The 19394-nt window shown below is 38.6% G+C and overlaps 1 protein-coding gene across 1 annotated transcript in view; it reads right to left on the bottom strand.

The window, feature by feature from the left end:
• Nucleotides 1-19394, bottom strand: part of WDR64 (WD repeat domain 64) — an 85069-nt gene that overhangs the window by 30671 nt on the left and 35004 nt on the right. Inside the window, exons 11-12 of the mRNA XM_035900275.1 lie at nucleotides 17167-17306; nucleotides 236-362 (exon numbers count right to left, since the gene is read on the bottom strand). Of these exons, the coding sequence (XP_035756168.1) occupies nucleotides 236-362; nucleotides 17167-17306 (267 nt within the window). The remainder of the gene's footprint in view (nucleotides 1-235; nucleotides 363-17166; nucleotides 17307-19394) is intronic.

Consider the following 19394-nt stretch of genomic DNA (forward strand, 5'->3'; position numbering starts at 1 on the left):
CTGCTGATAATTCCCATGCTGCATATTTTCATGCATATTTCTATATTGAAATTAGCAACACGTATAACAAGACCCACTTTAAAATGGTCTTAATGTGCAAATACCCCTACCTCCCAGTATTCTGTACATCTCATATACCTTATTCCTCTACTCAACTTCAGTTGTATGTAATCATAAAGGAAATCACATTCTAGGAGAAAGGGTTTGCTCTCACACATCAGCTGCAGTAACATACCAGTGATAAGTGTGCCGTGATCATTGTCGAATACCATGGCAAAGGTCTCTGTCTCTCCAGGACTCCCTTGGTTATCATGGAAGACCTGCAGCAGTGAAAGGGTCTGTATATCCCACACTCTAAAAATCTAGAGGGAGAGAGAGGGGAGAAAATCTAGTACTCTTATCATGATTGGATTTTCAACTACTTCTTGTTTCTATGACAGTAATATTATAGCTTCCAACGAAAGTCACATTGTTAAGCATGGTACATCCCAAAATAAGCAAGATAAATATTAACAGTATGTTTATACCTATTTTATGAAGGATAAAACGCACAGGAAGGCTGAGTTTTGTAATCTTGAACTGACAAGCCCACAGTGGAACCAGATCTCCTGAGAACTGGTTCTACTCCTTAAAGGCAAAATGACTCCATCGTGTCATAATTTTCAGTCACATACAGAGGATTTACCCAATAGTTTAAAAGCTTGTATTTGAACTGAAATATCAGATGGTGTGCAACAGTGCAAAGATAAATTTCAGAAGGTTCCAGATAAAGGAATTACTGAAATCTTTGACAGCAGATGTTGGGGCAAATCAAGATCAGGACATACTACAGAAGGATTGTTTTTATGCATATATAGTTCTTATGCTCTCTGTAAGCAAATGCAACTGATCACAGTCAGGGTATTATCCTGTAAGGAGCACTAGATGTATTAGACATATTTGTTCTCACTTTCAGTTTCAATGGAAACTGTGTTTTCCACTTGTTTTAAAACCTAGCTTTACTCATCAATGATTATATGTTAGCAGCACTTATTCATCCTACCCATCAAAAGCTGTGTTGAACTTACTGCTATCCCATGCAAACTGCTCTTAATCCTGAAAGAAATCATGACTTAATTTCTCAGATCCCACAGCTTTTAGTGTGGTGCACTTCCCTGCGAGAAAAATCTTTCTATGCTGTCAAAAGTTATTCTGCATCACATCTGCCCTCAATTCTTATTCAGCTACCAAGACTGTGGTGAGTTTTATATAGGCATTTGTGCAAGTTATTTGTATTCATTCAATTGTGTTATTAAAAGGTGGTACTGCATTTTTAATTGGGAGTTTGACACAAAGGCATGTGTCAGTACAATGCACCCATCAATACTGGGAGTTTTGTGGGCATTGACAAAAGTCATTGAATCTTCAGATGAAATGGTCCGTAAAATGTAAGTCCATAAAACACATCAGTGCAAACCCATGAAATAATCAACCGAATTTGATAACTGAGCTGCATCTCAGACAGAACTATCACAAGAATAACTCTGCTTCTTGTGCTACAGTCCCTGGAGGTCTTCCTCTCTCAGCTATTCCTTATTCTTAACTTTGTCACTCTGTTGAGATCTCAGTGGCTTTTCTTCGGTGATCTTAACGCAGTTAGTCAAATTCTAACTTTAGTCTTGGCCAGGAAGCATGAAGCAGCCTGCCTGCCCTGACTGGGGCTGGGCTTCTGTTTCTCTAAAAGAGCAATAATTTCACGAGATCTGGTGAGTAAAAAAAAAATCCTGGGGAAATCCACTGCCATTTCTTTGATTCATCCCAGGATGTCCTGTATGATGACAAACATATGGCAAAGGTAGGCCTAAGATGTCTGTAGCAGACAGCTTGGCTGCAGATTCTTGCATTATATTCCTGAAAACCTACTTAATTCACTGTGCTGGTTTTAACTGGGATAGAGTTAATTTTCTTCACAGTAGCTAGTATGGGGCTGTGTTTTGTATTTGTGCTGGAAACAGCATTGATAACACAGGGACGTTTCAGTGACTGTTGAGCAGGGCTTACACAGAGTTAAGGCCATTTCTGCTCTCTCCCCACCCCACCAGCGAGCAGGCTGGGGGTGCACAAGGAGCTGGGAGGGGACACGACTGGGACAGCTGACCCCAACTAACCAAAGGGATACCCCATACTGTATCACATCATGCTCAGCATATGAAGCTGGGGGAAGAAGGAGGAGGAAGGGGATGTTCGGAGTGATGGCGCTTGTCTTCCCAAGTCACTGTTACACATGATGGGGCCCTGCTGTCCTGGGGATGGCTGAGCACCTACCTGCCCATGGGAAGCAGGGAATGAATTCCTTGGTTTGCTTTGCTTGCATGCATAGCTTTTGCTTTCCCTATTAAACTGTCTTTATCTCAACCCATGAGTTTTCTTACTTCTACTCTTCTTATTCTCTCCCCCATCCCACCGGGGGTGAGTGGGAGAGCAGCTGTGTGGGGCTTAGCTGCCAGCTGGAGTTAAATCATGATATTCACCCACAGGTAAAAGAAGCTGTGTTGGTACATTAGCTTGCCTATTGTGGAAAGAAGGTCCAGTAAGTCTCTTGAAACCCGCCTGAGCATCTGTCCATAACAGATGGGCATTGTAACAGAAAAAGAAGCAAGCAGAATTGGGACAGCAAGACTGGAAGTTCATTTTGAAATTACTTGTTTTTCTTTCTGACAGATATACAAGACAGCACTAGGTAGCACTGGCACCTTAGAAAAACTTGAAAGAGATTAGACAGAACAAAGTATGTAGAGCTCTGTTCAGCACCTTCATATAATTTCATAAAAGTTTTAATGACATAAGCTACTTGCTAAAGGCATTAACAAGTTATGTCCCAGGAAATCGCTTGCAGCCAGTCTTGTATCAGACGTGCTACAAAACTACTATCTGATACGTAACTCAAATGCAGCACAGTCAGGGTGCTACTGACATAGAAAGAAATGCTGGTGACTGGTAGAAGAAAGGTGGATTAAATTATCATTAGAGACATTTGATTTGCAAAGTAATTGCTTTTAGCCATCTTGCCCAACACCAAGCTAGAAATCTGACAGGAAGAACTCTGAGGATAAAACAAGAACGTGACATCTGTCAACCTCATAAAGAAAACTGCTACAATCAAACTCACTGCTGAAGACTCATAAAATTTAGTTCCGTAATGTTACTTATCTTAATACAAAGATCTTTGAAAATATGAAACAGCTCTGAGAAATACTTTCTTTGCAAATTTGGGATTAGATAATTTTACTTCTGCAGAGTACCACTTGTATCTGTCCATTTGGTCACATAAAAGCATAATTATTCTTTTTTATGTAACTACTTCAGCAAAAATTTTCATTTTACACGTATAAGCAGAGTAAGTGGTTTCCCAAAAGACACACAGTGAATCATAGTCTGACACATAACCCACAGGTTCTGACTATTTCAGTTTTCCTCACCATAGCCTATTCCCTTCTTCATTTTGAAATCTATTTATCTTTCTGTTGAACAGAGCATGTGCCCATTATAATTCATAGGCAGTATGCCTTGTCCTTAAAAATGCTTTTGGTAATGAGGAAGACTTCACTTGTGCATATGTTCATGTTATGAAAAGTTCATTGCACTTGCCAGGAATTATTTCTTCCAAAGACACACACTATACAATTAAGAATGAATGTTTGATACTCTGGAAGTTATAAAATGTTGAAGTAGCTCTCTTTTTTTACCTAAAGGGGGATCTCAGCATAGAAAAACCACCATTGCTAAAAAAAAAATAAAAAAATAGAAGACTGTTCACTGTTTGTAAAATAAATATAAGGGAGACAGTAATCAATGGAAGTCATTCAGGTATATACGCAGATTTTGAGATTATTGGAATTTCCACCAGTAACCTGACTTTAAAGAGAGTTACAGAGGATCCAGAAAAATTCTGAAAAGGAAAGGAAGAAAAGAAACAGATACATCAATCAGTGTTTAAACAGATCGCCTTTGGCACCAGAGAGAAGTTCATACATAAGTGTTTCAGAACTTTAAGTAGAAAGAAAATTTCTCCTGAATATTTTGTTTGTTTTCAGGAAAACTCAGAAGAAAAAGTCTCTAAAGAACTTCTCACTGAGATTAAAATTTCTCTGAGACAGTACTGAGTCAGAAGAACCATATCCATCATATGCTTCTGATAGATTTCTGATTATATTTCAGGAGTTTACTCAGACATGCAATTTCTAAAGCATATAAAAAGAGCTTCAGGGAGAAATATGCAATGTGAAGGCTTGAAAAGGAAATCGGGCTGAACAGAAAAAATGATGAAACTGTTCATCCAGCTGACAGTAGACCAGCAAAAATAGAAAGAAGAATTGGTGATAAAAGTTGAGAAAGTTAGGGCAATGTTGCAAGTAGATCTCCAAGCTCAGTTCTGGCACAGTTGTAATTAGAGCATGTAAAAACAGCTGTAGGAACTGAAGATTAATCAGAAGTAGGTATCTGTGGAGATAGTCTAGTCAGGTGATAAGAATAAGTTGCTGAACAGAGGTATAATGACCTTTCCACAAACATCATCCAGATCTGTTACAGAGTTAGCAAAATTATACAAAACAAAACTGAAGACAGACAATTCTAATAATCTCATGGACTATTCACGTTACATTGGCCAACAATTGAAACATAAACTTGACAGCTTATTTTATTACAGCAATAAGAAGTTGATTTTACAGCACAAGTGAATATGAGTAAGAGCTTCTTGCACTATTTCTTGCTTCTTGTTCAGCTATTAATCCCAGTAACACATGAAGAAAATGCAGTCACTTAAAGTGACAGCAAAACCATGGACACATCACAGCATTTATAAATCTCTTCCCTTTCTTCTGGCCTTCTCCCTTTCCAAGCCCGTGGGCAGGGATGGGGAGGTTACATAAACCACTGTTCCACATGAGTAACTCCCACACAAGGCATCACTAGCGTGGCCGCAAGATACAATGTCACTGCTGTTCATCTGCGTCAGCACACATGACTATGCATGAATTCATGCACAAAGAGTGGCAATGAAAGGCATGCTTATTTGGAAATAAGGAGGTGACTGGGCAGGGGTTGCCTTAGGAACATTTTGTTATAGTAACTTAACTGTTCTGCTTATTTATTGAAAAACTTGCCACAGCAGCCTGACAAATTCTGGGAACACCTGAAGTCATCCAAACCCATATTCTTTTGGGCAAAATGGTTCCAGACTGAGTCTTTGGAAATCACAGAATACAGACTATATTCAAGCAAACAAAACATATTAGGGAGGAGGGGGAGTGTGGTAAGAAGGAGCTTCAACTCTTTTTGGAAACAACTTCTTTTCTTCTTCCTGCTGCTTCCTTCCTTGCAGAAAAAGCTGAGCTATACAGACAGCAACATTATATCTACAACACTGGCTCACATGCAAATATAGACATTTGCATTACTAAACAATTTTCACTCAAGCACCACCTTCCTTCAAGCCCTAAAACTCAGAACATAGAAAAAAGCCTGAACTGTCTTTTCCACCTGGTTTAATGCCTATGTTTTATGAGCATGTAAAAACAGCAACACCCCTCTCTTCTATTTTTAATACACACACAGAGACAGACAAAGAGCAAAAGATTCATCTTACCAACTAAAATGGGAACAGCAGAGGGAGATGGAACAAAGATGGGAAATAGGGCAAGACAAAATTGGTAAATAAATGTTTTGCATGTGCTCAGTGCCATCAAGTTCAGGCTCAGGAACACTTATCTCCTGCTGGGTTGTTATGAAGAGACCACTGTGGAAACATGCTTTGACTTTGGAAGGGGCACTCTTCTGCCCCTTTCCACCTGTAATTAACTGAGATAGAAAAGGACTAATGAAGTTCAGGATTTGCTGACATCCCCTCCACCCCCACCAAAAGATAATCCCTTTGAATTACTGCTAGTTAAGGATAAGAAAGTGACCTTAAAACACTGCTTTAAAGAAAATATCTCAACAAATCTCAAGACACAACTGTAACTTCCTTTTAGTGCTTCCAAACTCTCACATCCAGCTAATACTTTTTGTAGGTTAAGGGAAGGGTTTTTTTGAAAAAGATAGACAACTTCCCTCAGTTTTACTTCTTGCACAAGAGTTTTTTCATAAGTTGTTTTAAAGACTTGCAAGAAAATCCAAAATCCAACCACTCTTGGGGCAGAAAGAAGTTGTACTAGCCATAGCATTTGCTGTAGGCATAGACAGGAAGAGTAAGCAACAATTAGAGCTGATTTTCTGATGAAGTATTTAGTTAATCTGCCCCATCTTCTACACTGTTCAACTGTTTCAGGGGGTCACTGAAGGCACCATGGTCTAAGTGAAAAAATTTACAAATTCATACAGAACTTCTGAGCTCTCAAGGACAAAAATCACCAGGCATGAAGCAGAGGTCAAACTGCAGTTCTGCTTGCCATGTATTTAATAGTTATCTGCAGAGAGTGTCGTTGTGTCTCTTGTGATCCCTGAAGGTGATCCTGCAAAGTACTACAACTCCCTGTAGTTATTAGAAGACTTAGGAACAAATTGATGTAAATGGGATTACTTGTGAGGCTAAGGCAAGGAGGATTTAGCTCTAAGAACATTAACACAATGTGCTGCAGCAGATGGTACTATAACTAGTGCCTTATTGAGACAGTAATTTGGTGAAGTTCAAAATTATGAACATTTCAAATAACTTCCTCAAATAGTATCAATAGCCTGGTAATATATAAGGCTACTTTCCTTTTCCTAAACATGGAGGAATTCTGGAAAGAAATCAAACCATGTTATATGCAATAGTGAGTCTAATTGTATAGTAATGAGCCTGCAGGATACTTACTGAGTGTTATGCAATGATTGAGAATAAGGGCTCTGTATGTCACTCTCTGTACTGTGTGCTCAGTGAGCTGACAATAGACCTACCTGACCCCTAATGCAAAGATGAAATAACCCTCAACACTTCTGGAGAACGGTTTCAGTGGACATTTAGATGGTGTGTGGGTCAGAAACAGGAAGCTAGAGACGTAGGACAGAGGTGACTGCCCATGAACACCTAAATCAGAAGAGCTCAAAAAACAGTCAGGCTCTTCCTATCCACCTTCAACCAATCTTAGAATAATGCTCTCACCTTAGATACAGTGTTCGAAGTAATTTTCAGGTATACAACATGTCATTTGCATTTTGAAGACCACCTTTTTCTTCATTCCCCCATAGAAAAATAAGCAAACAGAAAACTACCGGTCCAGAAATTTATTTTTAACATAGCTTAAACCCTAGATCTCAGTTTCCTGGAAGAAGAACTATAGAAATCACCACAGGCTGAGTATAGATCTCACTCTGTTTCCATCTGCAGCAAATACAGATTATTTAATACTTTAACTGTGAAATACTTGCCCAGAAACAATGGATCATTTCCTTGATGTTATGCTGAGAATACATGCTCTGTGCATTCTCAGATATACTGAGAAACAAAACATCATTTTGCGAAGATACAACCCTGGTTAGGACAGATATTTTCCTCAAACAGTCCAGCTGCATGCTGGTTGTAAGCATGCGTGTATGTTATACATCATGTAAGTCTAAGAACTAGAGAACGAAAATGTAGCTATGAGCCAAAAAGTACATTTAAAATTAGTTCTAATCCCTTTTACCTTTTCACAGAATTACAGAATCAGAGTGCAGTTGAGGTTGGAAGGGATCTCTGGAGGTGATCTTGTCTAGCCCCACTGTTCAAGTGGGCCACGTAGAGCCAGTTGCCCAGGACCACGCCCAGATGGATTTTGAATATCTCCAAGGATGGAGACTCCACAACCTCTGTGGGCAACTTCTGCTCAGTCTTCCTCACAATAAAATAAGTGTTTCCTGATGTTCAGATGGAACCTCCCATGTTTCAGTTTTCATTGCCTCTGGTCCTGTCATTGGGCACCACTGAAAAGAGCCTGTCTCCATCTTCTTTAAACCCTCCCTTCCAATATTTATATGTATTGATGAGATCCCCCTTGAGTTGTCTTCTGTAGGCTAATTTTGTAGGGGTTTTTTGCAGACTACCTGAGACAAAATAATTTGAATAATGCAAAATGGGACAGGAAATAACAGAAAATTGGGTAAGCTACATTAAAAGTCCACAGAAAAATATTCAATGTTCTTGAAGGATTATGCAATATTAGAGGAGAATAAAATTCTTAGTATCTGGGAGGAGCAAATAAACCAAAGAGAATAAAAGTACAGCAGCAAAAGAAGGATTAACTTTGACTTTCAAAGTCAGTATATGAAAAGTGTCTCTGGTATAGATGTGGCCACATAATTTCTGTGAAGGATGACTGGAGCAGACTTCCCAAATGCCTTTTTTTCAAATTATCTAGATTAAATTTAATATTGTTGATATACAGTACATTTCAGTAACAGCCATAATGGTTTGACATAAAATTAAACATTGTGCTTCCAGCTCAGCTGCTCTCATTTTTCGGGAAGACAAATGACTGTATTATAAATATATCCATAAAACATTGTCATTTTCTTTCAAAACAGGTTAGATGAACATCCACACTAACCTATACAGGCATTGATACAATCACCTGCTGAGTTCCAGACAGGAAAAAGACATTTATGACTGCCCACTGCCAGTTTGCCAGTAAGCAGATCTAGAGAGAGAGGACTGGAGACGAATAGCATTAGGGTTTGAGTAAATTTGCAAAAGTCAGAAAATACAAAAATGAATAATGCATCTTACTTTCCTTTATCCTCCCTGAAACACTAAAAATCTGCCCTTGTCTTCTGTAAGAATAAAACTAAATATATATATACCAGAGTTAATTTAGTATGGGCAACACTTCATCAAGGAAGTGTTTATGTGCTTGCATCAAGTTGGCTGCATCAGATTTTGAAGAAATTATGAATGGAATGAAACTCTGCCAAGCCACAGAATGGAGATGCGAGAAATCACCCTGTTTATTGTACTCCTCTCCTGCCATGTGTAAATGCATGCATTGCTCTTTCGGTATTAGCTGCCAAAAATGAAATTACTTTTAAAGAGAAAAAGACCAAAGAACGTTCCCTTCACTGATTTAAAACAAAAATTTTGTGTTCTTTACAAATAATACTGTACAGTGGTACAAAGTCTGGGAATATACTCCTCAACCTAGCCTGACTGATTGTTAAACAAAACTGAGATTTTTACGCATTGAAGCCTGTAGGTTCAAATCTTGCTCACCTGACTCACTTAAGTGGACTAATTCAACCATCCCACCACTGGAGGTGTTCTAGTAAAATCAATGGAACCACTGCTGTAGCAAATTTTGTCTTACTGACTTCCACTGACAACTCGAGCAGGCAAGACATGAAGTGGTAACTTCCAATAATCTAGTTGTGAATCCCCACTCCACACTAAGTGAAAGAGAATGGTTGTCATTGCTTCACACCCTTTCAGTACAAGGGCTCTGCAGTCTGGTCTGGTCTCTGCCATAGGCCTTAATCTTCCTGTTTCCATAAGCATTATGAGTAAAAGATCATCTTTCAGATAATGACCTGCTTCCTGCCACATCTCCAGGTTTAATAGCCTCTGTCTCTATGAGTGGTTTTTTTCCTCAATGCTTGCTGAATGCATTCAAAGAGTTCTGTAATATGAAAAAATGAAATAATAAATGCTTCAGGCTTAAGGATGAGAATAAGAGTAGGCAAACTAACTACAGAGAGGAAGGGGCAATGAAGGGCTGAGTGACACGGAGGAGAGAAAAAAAATAAACACAGCAGAGGTTTCCTATGCAGCATTCTTCTATCTAGGCTGGAGTGTCAGGTCAGTATTCCATGATTTCTCTACCCCACAGATTGCTCTCATATTACCATACACCCTGTAGGACTAATTCTTCAGCTGATTGGGCCCATTTTTTAAAAAAAGGCTAGCAATTTCTATTAAATTACAGTACTGGTATTTGTAGAAAAATGCCTTAGTGCCAATGTAGTAACCGGTCAGATCAAGTGCTTTCATAAAGGACAGTCTTGCCTTGCCTGGCTTGAAATATCCAACCCATGTCATGGTTCATTGTCTAGTGTATTCTGAAGCATCCGAGAATGCTGCTTAGCTGTAATTCCAAGTCCAAAGACAGCACTTTTTAAAGGACTTCGTAAATATTTTACCAGTATTTGTCTTCAATAAAGAAGATACTGCTTCAGTACTTGAATAAGCCATATTATTTTACTTTGTATTCCCTCAGACCTAAAAGGTGTAAAATAGTTGTAACAATGGGAAATACATCACTCATTCCTCTTTTTATAACTCCCAAATGGTCAATAAAATTACAGCCATAAATCAAGAGTAACCTGTTGCAGGCATTTTGGAAAAAATGATTCCTGAAAACTGGGTTGGTGGCTTCTGCAGAATAATTCCAATTGAAGAGTTATATACATTTGTATTTACAGTTAAATATATACACCTTCACTTCCATGCCAATAACCTAAACTACGACTGCAATGTGCTGACACTTTAGCAAAGAGCTCATATATTATGTGAAACACCAAGTCTGTATTTTGATGCAATGACATGAAGGACAAGTTAACACCTTCAGACAAATGTAACAGTATTTCCTTTTTGGAAATATTTTCAACCGAATCGTAAGTCAAGACAGACATACTGCAAATGTAGTTGTGATGACTAGGGGTCCTGTTGGCCTGTGGTATATAATTTAACACAGAGAATGAAAGATTAGGAACACATATATCACATTGATATTTCAGATCTCCTAGTAAATTCACTTAACTGAACAGCTGAAGAAAAAGACGTGGCTGTGGACTACAGCTGTAATTGCACCCATGCACACTGTTACCTTTAAGGTCTTCACAACCTGGAAGATCACAAATTTATTTCCAGGAATATTATATTCTGAAGCAAGTCCAGCAGCACACAATTGTGGCAATCCCTGCCTGTGCCCTCCCCTCTTCCTCAGCGTCACTATTATGGAAATACTGATGCGTATGACTAAAGGGCATACAGAAATTATTTACAAATCTGTGGCTGTGCCTAATTTGTAGACATTCTTATGATACAAAACCAAGAAAAGTAAGTTTAACTTTTGTGATAAGAGAGTTTGATATATTCATAATTTTTTAATATCTGCCTGACAGCAGTTTGCTAATAATTTATTCCATCAAGAAATCTTTATAATACTGGAGCAAACAAAGTGCTCATGTGCTGGACTAGTTTAAGGAATTTTCAATTTTCCTAAATTGAACCATCATTTGAATTCAGATTCCAAAATAGTTTCTTAATTGTTGTCATAATAATAACTTTGTTTTACTATTACTGGCTCAGGGCAATCTGTTTTCAGTTAAATTTAATATCACAGAAGGTTTCTTTAATGTTTTCCAAAAAGCTGTATTGCATGCTGGCCAAAATGCCCCAGTGCAAATAAAGAAGTCTGCTCAAAACAGTTCACATGAATGCCAGGTTTCAGTGCAGTGTGTCCTGGGCTTGTCTGCCACCAAATACAGTACTGATTTTTGACATGCAAGCGAGTGTGCTCTCTCTGCGGATCTATTGAGGTGTATCACAAAAAAACCCAAAGTGCTGCAAGAAGACAGCACTGCTCAGACAGCAGATGTTGACATGCTGACAAGCTGACAACTGATCTCCTAGGGAAGAATAAGGAAAACTTTTGGTATTTTTTTTCTTTCACTGGATGTATTAGACTGATGCTTGTTTGACATCATCTCATGATTCTAGAAAGACGTGTGAGCTAGTAACTAATTCAGTACTGGCAGTGGCTGTTTTTCTCCTCGCAAACCAAGAAGCCATGCATATACATTTCAGATTTTGGCACCAGCTCTCCTTTTAGAAGAGATTGTAGAAAGATCCAGACTTACCACCAACTGTCTATGCATTAGATTGCATAACACCACTTTGACCAGTTAAGAATAAAGGAGGGCCAAAGTGATCTTGTTTGTTGTTTCTTGAAGAATATCTATGTCAAGATCATCTAGATTATTTTAATTTTATTTTACTAGAGTTGTACATCTGATTTTTATATTTAGTTAACAGCACTAGATAAATAATTAGTATTTCCTTTAAGATTACCTTATGTACAGGGGGACTGACAGAAGCAAGATTAATTGATTTCAAATGTGTGAGCTTGAGATTTTTTCTGGTTTACCACAGGCAGTGCAGAGAACACAATGTCTATAGCTAACCTTGACCAGAGTATGCAGGTCAAGTGCCACAATGGTCCAAATAGATTTTACCATTATCTCTGAACTGTACAGTACACTGAAACAATAGTGTGCTGCAGTTCATACCAGAGTCCTTGCTCCCTGATAATGTGAGCCTGGACAAACAGTGCTGCATATCTCCGTTTTGTTCCTGCCTAGGCTGATTTCAGTGGAGGTAACTGTGCTGGGATGTAGAGTCCAAAAGAATGGTGTGCACATTGGTCCTTATGCTAATGCTAAGTGGGGATGCATCCAGGTTTTTGCACCAGGATGAGAGAGCTGGACAGAATTCTTGAAATTCACGGTTTAGACACAGCCTGAAATTATGAGCTATCATAATGAAGATTGTGGTGCATAAGAATCCAATGTTAAAACAATTGTCAGTCAAATTCTCCCGTTCATTCAAGAGGTGAATTGCACAATTATCATCAATAAAGGCTAAACTATACTCTGCTGAATGAATATAACTCATGCAGTTCCTGCAGCATTTTTAATTTTTGCTCATGTGATTACTAATTGACAGAATTAGAGACTTTCAGTTTGTGTATCATTTAGTGGGACTGAGCATGGGTTCACTGTAAATAAAGATTAGTCTTCCACTTAGAAAGCTGGGGTTTTTAAGTAGACTGTCCAGGACAGTAAGCCTCTTTATACTGGAGATCTGCATTTACTAAGGGCTGCCTAAACCTGTGTTATAACACCCAACCTTTCCAGAGCTCTGCTCCACCCTTTTCCTTCCTCTGCCCCTCCCTCCCTCCCTCCCTCCTTTCCCCACCATGTACACATGGGACTTCTCTGTAGACACAAGTGACCTGCTGAGTAATCTGTACTTTTGGAATCATCTGTCTAACTCACAAAGATAAGTCATGTAAACAGACTTGGGCAGTGTCAGAAGAGGTCTACTGAAATCCAGTCAGACCATACAGCAACAGATGAAAAGCAAGCAGAACTGTCCTCTAAAATAAAGCTCATGCATCTTAAAAATAACTTGAATAAAACAAGCATTGTGTAGGTCTAATTGATCCTTGGCATATTCAACAACTGGACTTCCAGATAATCAAACTCGTTTGTTTGGGGTTTTTTTTAATATTCCAAGTCATCACAGGTCAAGAAGGATGAAACTGTTATGCAGTCATATTTCTTATGAAAAGACTAGCTCGTGGAATTGAAATTAAAAGCAGACTTCAGAAGCAAAAATTGCAGCCGCAGAAAACACCTGAAATATTTGCAGTGATCAAACCAATCGTTTGCACAGAATGCAAATAAAACATGCTAAAAGACTTTACAACAAAAAGACAACAAGGTACTTCCTCATTTAAGTTATGTCAGTGGGACAATCTCCCTCAGTGCATAACACTGGCCCTTGTGTTAAAAACCTTTCACTTATTGCTATTTATAATTTTTGACATATGGTTAAAGAGAAGGTCTTCAATATGAGCATAATACAAAATAGTTTATTTGTGTCTGCTTTCCTAAACTTCAATATTGCCTGTAATCTAGCATGCAGTTACAAATAACTTACTCGTTCTGAAGAACACTTGCACTTCAGAAACAAAGACAACCCTTTTCCTTTATGGAGTTTTAGTTTTTGGTTTCAGGTCTGCACGGTCATACTGTTGTCTTCACAGAGACATTTGGTTTGTATCTTGGCCATTACATTGCAGGAGATGTTTCTTTTGATACTTCGTTAACACACTGATGCCTCCCTCCCCTTCCCCTGGGCTCCACTCTGTTTTTCATGCTCAGGGATGTTAAGACTGTTAGAGCGAATAATATTGTAAACTAGCTCTTCTACTGTAATACCAATCCCCTGTGATTTCTATTTTCTGCACTAGTCCTATGAAACCATGGTGTAGGATTGGTTCATTTTTACATTTCTGTTTAAACTACAGCATACATTAATGTTCTATAGTATGGAATTAAGGCTAATACCATCAACTGAATCCCCCAGTATTCCTGTAAAGGACACACAACATTTGTGATATCTTTAAAACCATTCACCAGAGTTCTTGAACCCCGTAACTCAGCCATTACTTCTTCAGACTGGGAACCTTTGCTGCAGCACAAGTCTGAAATCAAAAGCCAGTGTGATCCCTTACGTTTGAACTCTGTAGTATAAATCAATTACATATGGGCTGCAGAGATATTCTTGTGAGTACATTTGTGTATGGCTTTTCAGTCTTAAAAGTCCTTTGAGGTCAAATGAGGGCAAAACAAGGTAGTAAAATTCTTTGTTTGAATCCTTCTCTTAAAACATTTTTAGTTTGCTAATATAGAAAGTTGATACTATGTACAAAACATATGAAAGAAAACTGTTTATCAAAAGACTGACTATTTGTTTTTCTTAAAGATTGTCAGGAAGAATATTCTTTCTGGCTTTCTTCCTCCGTGGATATGAGTCCCCAGGAATATAGCTCACATAATATCTTAAAAGCCATCTATCCAATGTTAGCTCTTGTTGTTCTTCATAAAGTAATATGTAACAGATCATAGGAAATTATGTGTTACAATTCTAGGGAGTGAAAGCTAGGAGTTAAGTGCAATATATGCAATCTAACTTAAACAAGAAAATGGTTTGGTTTCTTTTTTCTTGAAAAAGTTCCTAAATATATTTCACAGAAATATCCCCTATTCCTACTGGCCAGCCCTTCTCATTGTCTGACCCATGGGCCAGTAACAAAGGCAAGGACATTTAACATATTACCCTAATAATAATAATAATGTCTCTGCTTGCAGCAGAGATGTGCTGCAAGCACAGATGTGTTGCAAAGATGTGGGATGCCCACAGGATCCACTGAGCCCACAGTACTGAACATCACTGCATACCTGGAGACTTGTAAAATAGATTTTCCTTCCCTCTAAGTCATCACATTGAATCACAGAAAGGTCCACAAGGGACCTAAAGAGATCTGCTAGTCATTTACTGCCCCAGGGACTTAATTCTTAGTTGCTTTTCTATAAATATTTTCATGTACATTCATTCCCCTTAAGTAATGTCTTATGTCTTATTCCATTATTCTACATGTATAGCTTGCAGGCTATCTGTCAAAACCCTCCTTAATTTGGAAGTAATGTATGCCTGTAGTAAATGTTCAGAGTTACCTACAGAACAGACAGGTATAGATTTACAGGTGTGAGGAAGGGGGAATGCTTATGGCTCCAGGATTATGTGAAGATGGGAGATTTCTGGTGACTTATTTTCAGCTAGTAGTACTTTTAGATGGGTGTGGGTCATTTTAAGAATAAGACATGAAATTGTGGTATTTACTGGCACGTCAATGACCAGGGGTAAGCAATTATGGCAGAGGAGTGGCACAGATGGAATAAATAGCTCGGTAATATTTCCTACATAACCCAACAAAAAGCTGGAAACCTCTGAGATAGATGGGTATCTCAGTAGACTAACTATATTAGGCCCTTATTGATTTATAGGAAGTATTTTGCACAGATCATACCTTCCATTTTAATGACCATTCTGAACTCTAATACTTCTGCCCAGGGCCTGGAGCTTTAATCAGTTTGGGGTAACTGGTTAATTTAGTATGTATGCTCTCTATTCCATCACTGCAGATGTTAATGAAAACATTGAATACTGCTGAATATGGAAAATACTGCATAGGACAACTCTTGAAAGAGCTCTATAGCCATTCATAATGTCCTGGTTTCAGCTGGGATAGAGTTAATTTTCTTCATAGAAGCTAGCATAGTGCTGTGTTTTGGATTTAGTACCAGAAGAATGTTGATAACACACTGATGTTTTTAGTTGTTGCCAAGTAGTGCTCAGACTACTCAAGGACTTTTTGAGCTTCTCCTTCTCGGCCAGGTGCATAACAAGCTGGGACTACAGCACAGCTAGGACAGGACAGCTAACCCAAACTGTCCAAAGAGCTATTCCATACCATATAACGTCATGCTTGGGGGGATTAGTCGGTCGGTGGCAGGGAGACCGCTCGCGGCTCGGGGACTGCTCGCGGCTCGGGGAGTGATCGCGGCTCAGGACGGGCTGGGCATTGGTCGGCGGGTGGTGAGCAATTGCATTGTGCATCATTCGTTTTGTATATTCTGTATATTCTGTTATCATTCTCATTATTACTATTATTATTATTTTCTCTTATTAAACTGTCTTTATCTCAGCCCTTGGCTCTAACCTTTTATTTCCTTCCCGATTCTCTCCCCCATCCCACTGAGGGAGGGGAGGAGTGAGCGAGCGGCTGCGTGGAGCTTAGTTGCCAGCCGGGTTAAACCACGACACATAACTACTCCTTCAGGGGCTTCTTATTTATTTTTGCACATATTTTTAGAAGTTTTTTTTCTCTCCTGAACAGTCTCATTTTGACAAATGAGATAAACCACTGATGCCATGATTACACCAAAAACTTAAAGGAAACCCATCCATTTCCAGCAGAATCTTGCAATATTTGGCTGAAGAAGTTTTATTATTGATTTTATTAGTATTCGTGTTCATGGTGAATGTTTTGGATCAGTAAGCCTTGGATCAGTAAGACACTCTTCAGAAAGAGGTCAATAGTTGAACATGATGTATAGAGTCACCAGTGTAAGAAAAAAATCCACCTATGGATTTAGTAGGCTGACAGGCAGAGAGAAGGGTAAATGAAGCTGTTAGAATTTTTTGCAGGTGATCAATTCTGAATGAAGCATTCAGGTACAGGTTATGTTATAATTCTGGCAGTTGCCAAAGCAATACAGAAATTAACAGAATATGAATACCTACTATTGTAAGTATTCTTTTGTCACATTAAGAAAGAAAATACACCAAATAGTTCCATTCTAGTCTTGCTTCTCGATATAAAATAATTTGGAAATTTTAAGCTAAAAGTCCACCTTTTCATTAAAATAAATGAACTGATAAGCAATGAGATGAGGACTAGATACTATCAGAAGTACTTACTCAAAACCAGATTCCTACTTGCATTTATACCATTGTTTTCCATGAAGTTAAGAAAAGCGTTGTACCTTTGCAGAGGAAAGGCTGATGACATGTTGATCTTTTTCATTTGTCACAATTTCCACAACACTATGTTGGTGTCCTGATAGCTTCCCTGTAGGCCTACTATTAATAGCGGGATGCCACAAACGAAGCAGTTTGTCATGACCTAAAAAAAAAAAAAAAAAAAATAAGCTTTGTAACGGAGAGCTTGCTGTTGCTAAGTCTCTGCTTCCACTGTGTAGGCAACTCCTACATAAGGATGTGAATTTTTCATTCTGAGGGCTGGATTCCAGCTTATTCCCAAACTTGTATTAAAGCCACATAACTGATTTGCCTTTCAAAGCCTTTTTATTTTGCCAGAGGAATGTCAGGGACACTGGTTGTGACTGCAGGTGCTAGTCCCATAGGAGCAGAATACTTTATTAGAAATAGAACTGAGGCTCAGATTTTTTTCATTCCAAGATCTAGTTTACAAAAATGTCAAAAAAATATTTGTGTTCACTTAGCCAGGAAATGAACAGATGACCATTTCTGTGGAAGAGGGTGGGCATGCAGAACAGGAAAGGGAGCAGTCATGAAAGTTGAGGGCAGATAGGAAACAATAACTGTGGATGAGTGATTTTGTGTCTTGAAGTAAATGAGAATTAGGTCTTTCATATTTATTTGTATGTTCAAACATTAAATTTACCTACAATTTAAGGAATAATCCTTGAATGCATTATATATGAATCTTTTGGTACTATTTTCATAATAGTTTCCATAAATATTTCAAACGACAATGTTAAAAATGTATTAGTAAATTCCTGGGTTTACATACTGATGGAAACACAATTGTACCTAGTGCTCTGAAATATTTCATATTTTTCACATGATTTTCAAGAGAACATAAGCCCAGTTTAAATTTGACATTAATTAATTTACATTTTAATTTTCAGTTCCTGGCAAATACTGCAGTGGTATGAGTTGTGTGCAATCAGCTGAACACTATTTTGACACAAAATAAATGAAAGAGCCACATATCTAGACTTCAGTTTGAGTTTAGTTTTCTCTCGGCTCAAAGCAAAGCGCAGAAAGCCAAAAAAATCCTTGGCCTTGGAAGTACATGGCCCAAAAGAACATTCACAAAACCTCAAGACTGTGAAGCTCAGCTCAGTTCTGTTACAAAGAGAAGAGTTAAAGGTCAGCTCTTACCATCTGCTCTCCAGGGATATTCCTTAAGCTTGTTCAACCTACTGTCATCGGTCAGTCCCTTCCTCTCTCTTTCTCTCCAGAGACCTATTCCTTTCGTCCTTAATACAGCAATGTGTGATTCATTTAGGAACACCTCATCTCCCTTTTATTCTATTAAGCATTATTGTCAGTTAAATTGATTGCACTGTTTATGTAGCCTCTCTAAATGAGAGAAGCTCTTCGGAGAAATGGCCTACTCTTAAAATAGCTACAACAGAAAGCAATTTCATTTTATGCCAGATCATTTCACAAGTGTAACTGAGAATGCAACCATGCAAACAGCTGTGGTAGCACAATGGAGGGGTAAGTTCTGCGCAGGAAAGGGGAGCCATGGATAAGTAGCTGACCAGCAGTAACTTAAATGGGAACCAGTTTCTTTTCAGGGGCACTTTCAAGCAAAAATATTCTAGATTAGCTGTCTACACTGTAAGCATAGCAGGAAGTAGCTTAAAAAGGCTATAATTGCACAAGAGGTTTGTGAAGCCCTTTTGGATGGGGAAATTGCAGAGCAGAGCTTCTGCTCACTTCCTCAGGTGTTGCGTTAGGCTGTTATAGACATGGCCGTAAGTTAGGAGAACCCTTGTGACTAGGCCAGTATACATTACTGAGAAACAAGACCATGGGAGTAAAACTGAGCTTGCAGACCTTCCACGAGGTCAACAGGAACACACGAAATATGATAGACAGGAGCCTCCAGTGAGACTGGTGAGATCAGTTTTAATCAGAGGGAGCAGATGCTGTTTCAACAACATGCCCTTTAGCAGCCGCAAATGGAACCTGCCATGTCTTAAAATGACAGTGGAAAACTAGGTGGAAGCTGTTGCTAGTATCTGACCAGCTCAACTACCTACTTGCTGTGCTTTTGAGGAACAGGATCTTTCTTAGCCTTCCTAATTGCTCTGTTCTTTATATTCCTGAGGTGATGGCAGATGAATGGAGGGGAGGATAGTGCCCTTTAATTGTGGTAGTGACTTTCTTTTTAAGACTAGAATCACTAATACATGTCCTTTACTTAAGATATTAA

Source organism: Egretta garzetta, unplaced genomic scaffold, assembly GCF_000687185.1.
Source record: "Egretta garzetta isolate BGI_Z169 unplaced genomic scaffold, ASM68718v1 scaffold248, whole genome shotgun sequence".
Lineage (NCBI taxonomy): Eukaryota > Metazoa > Chordata > Aves > Pelecaniformes > Ardeidae > Egretta > Egretta garzetta.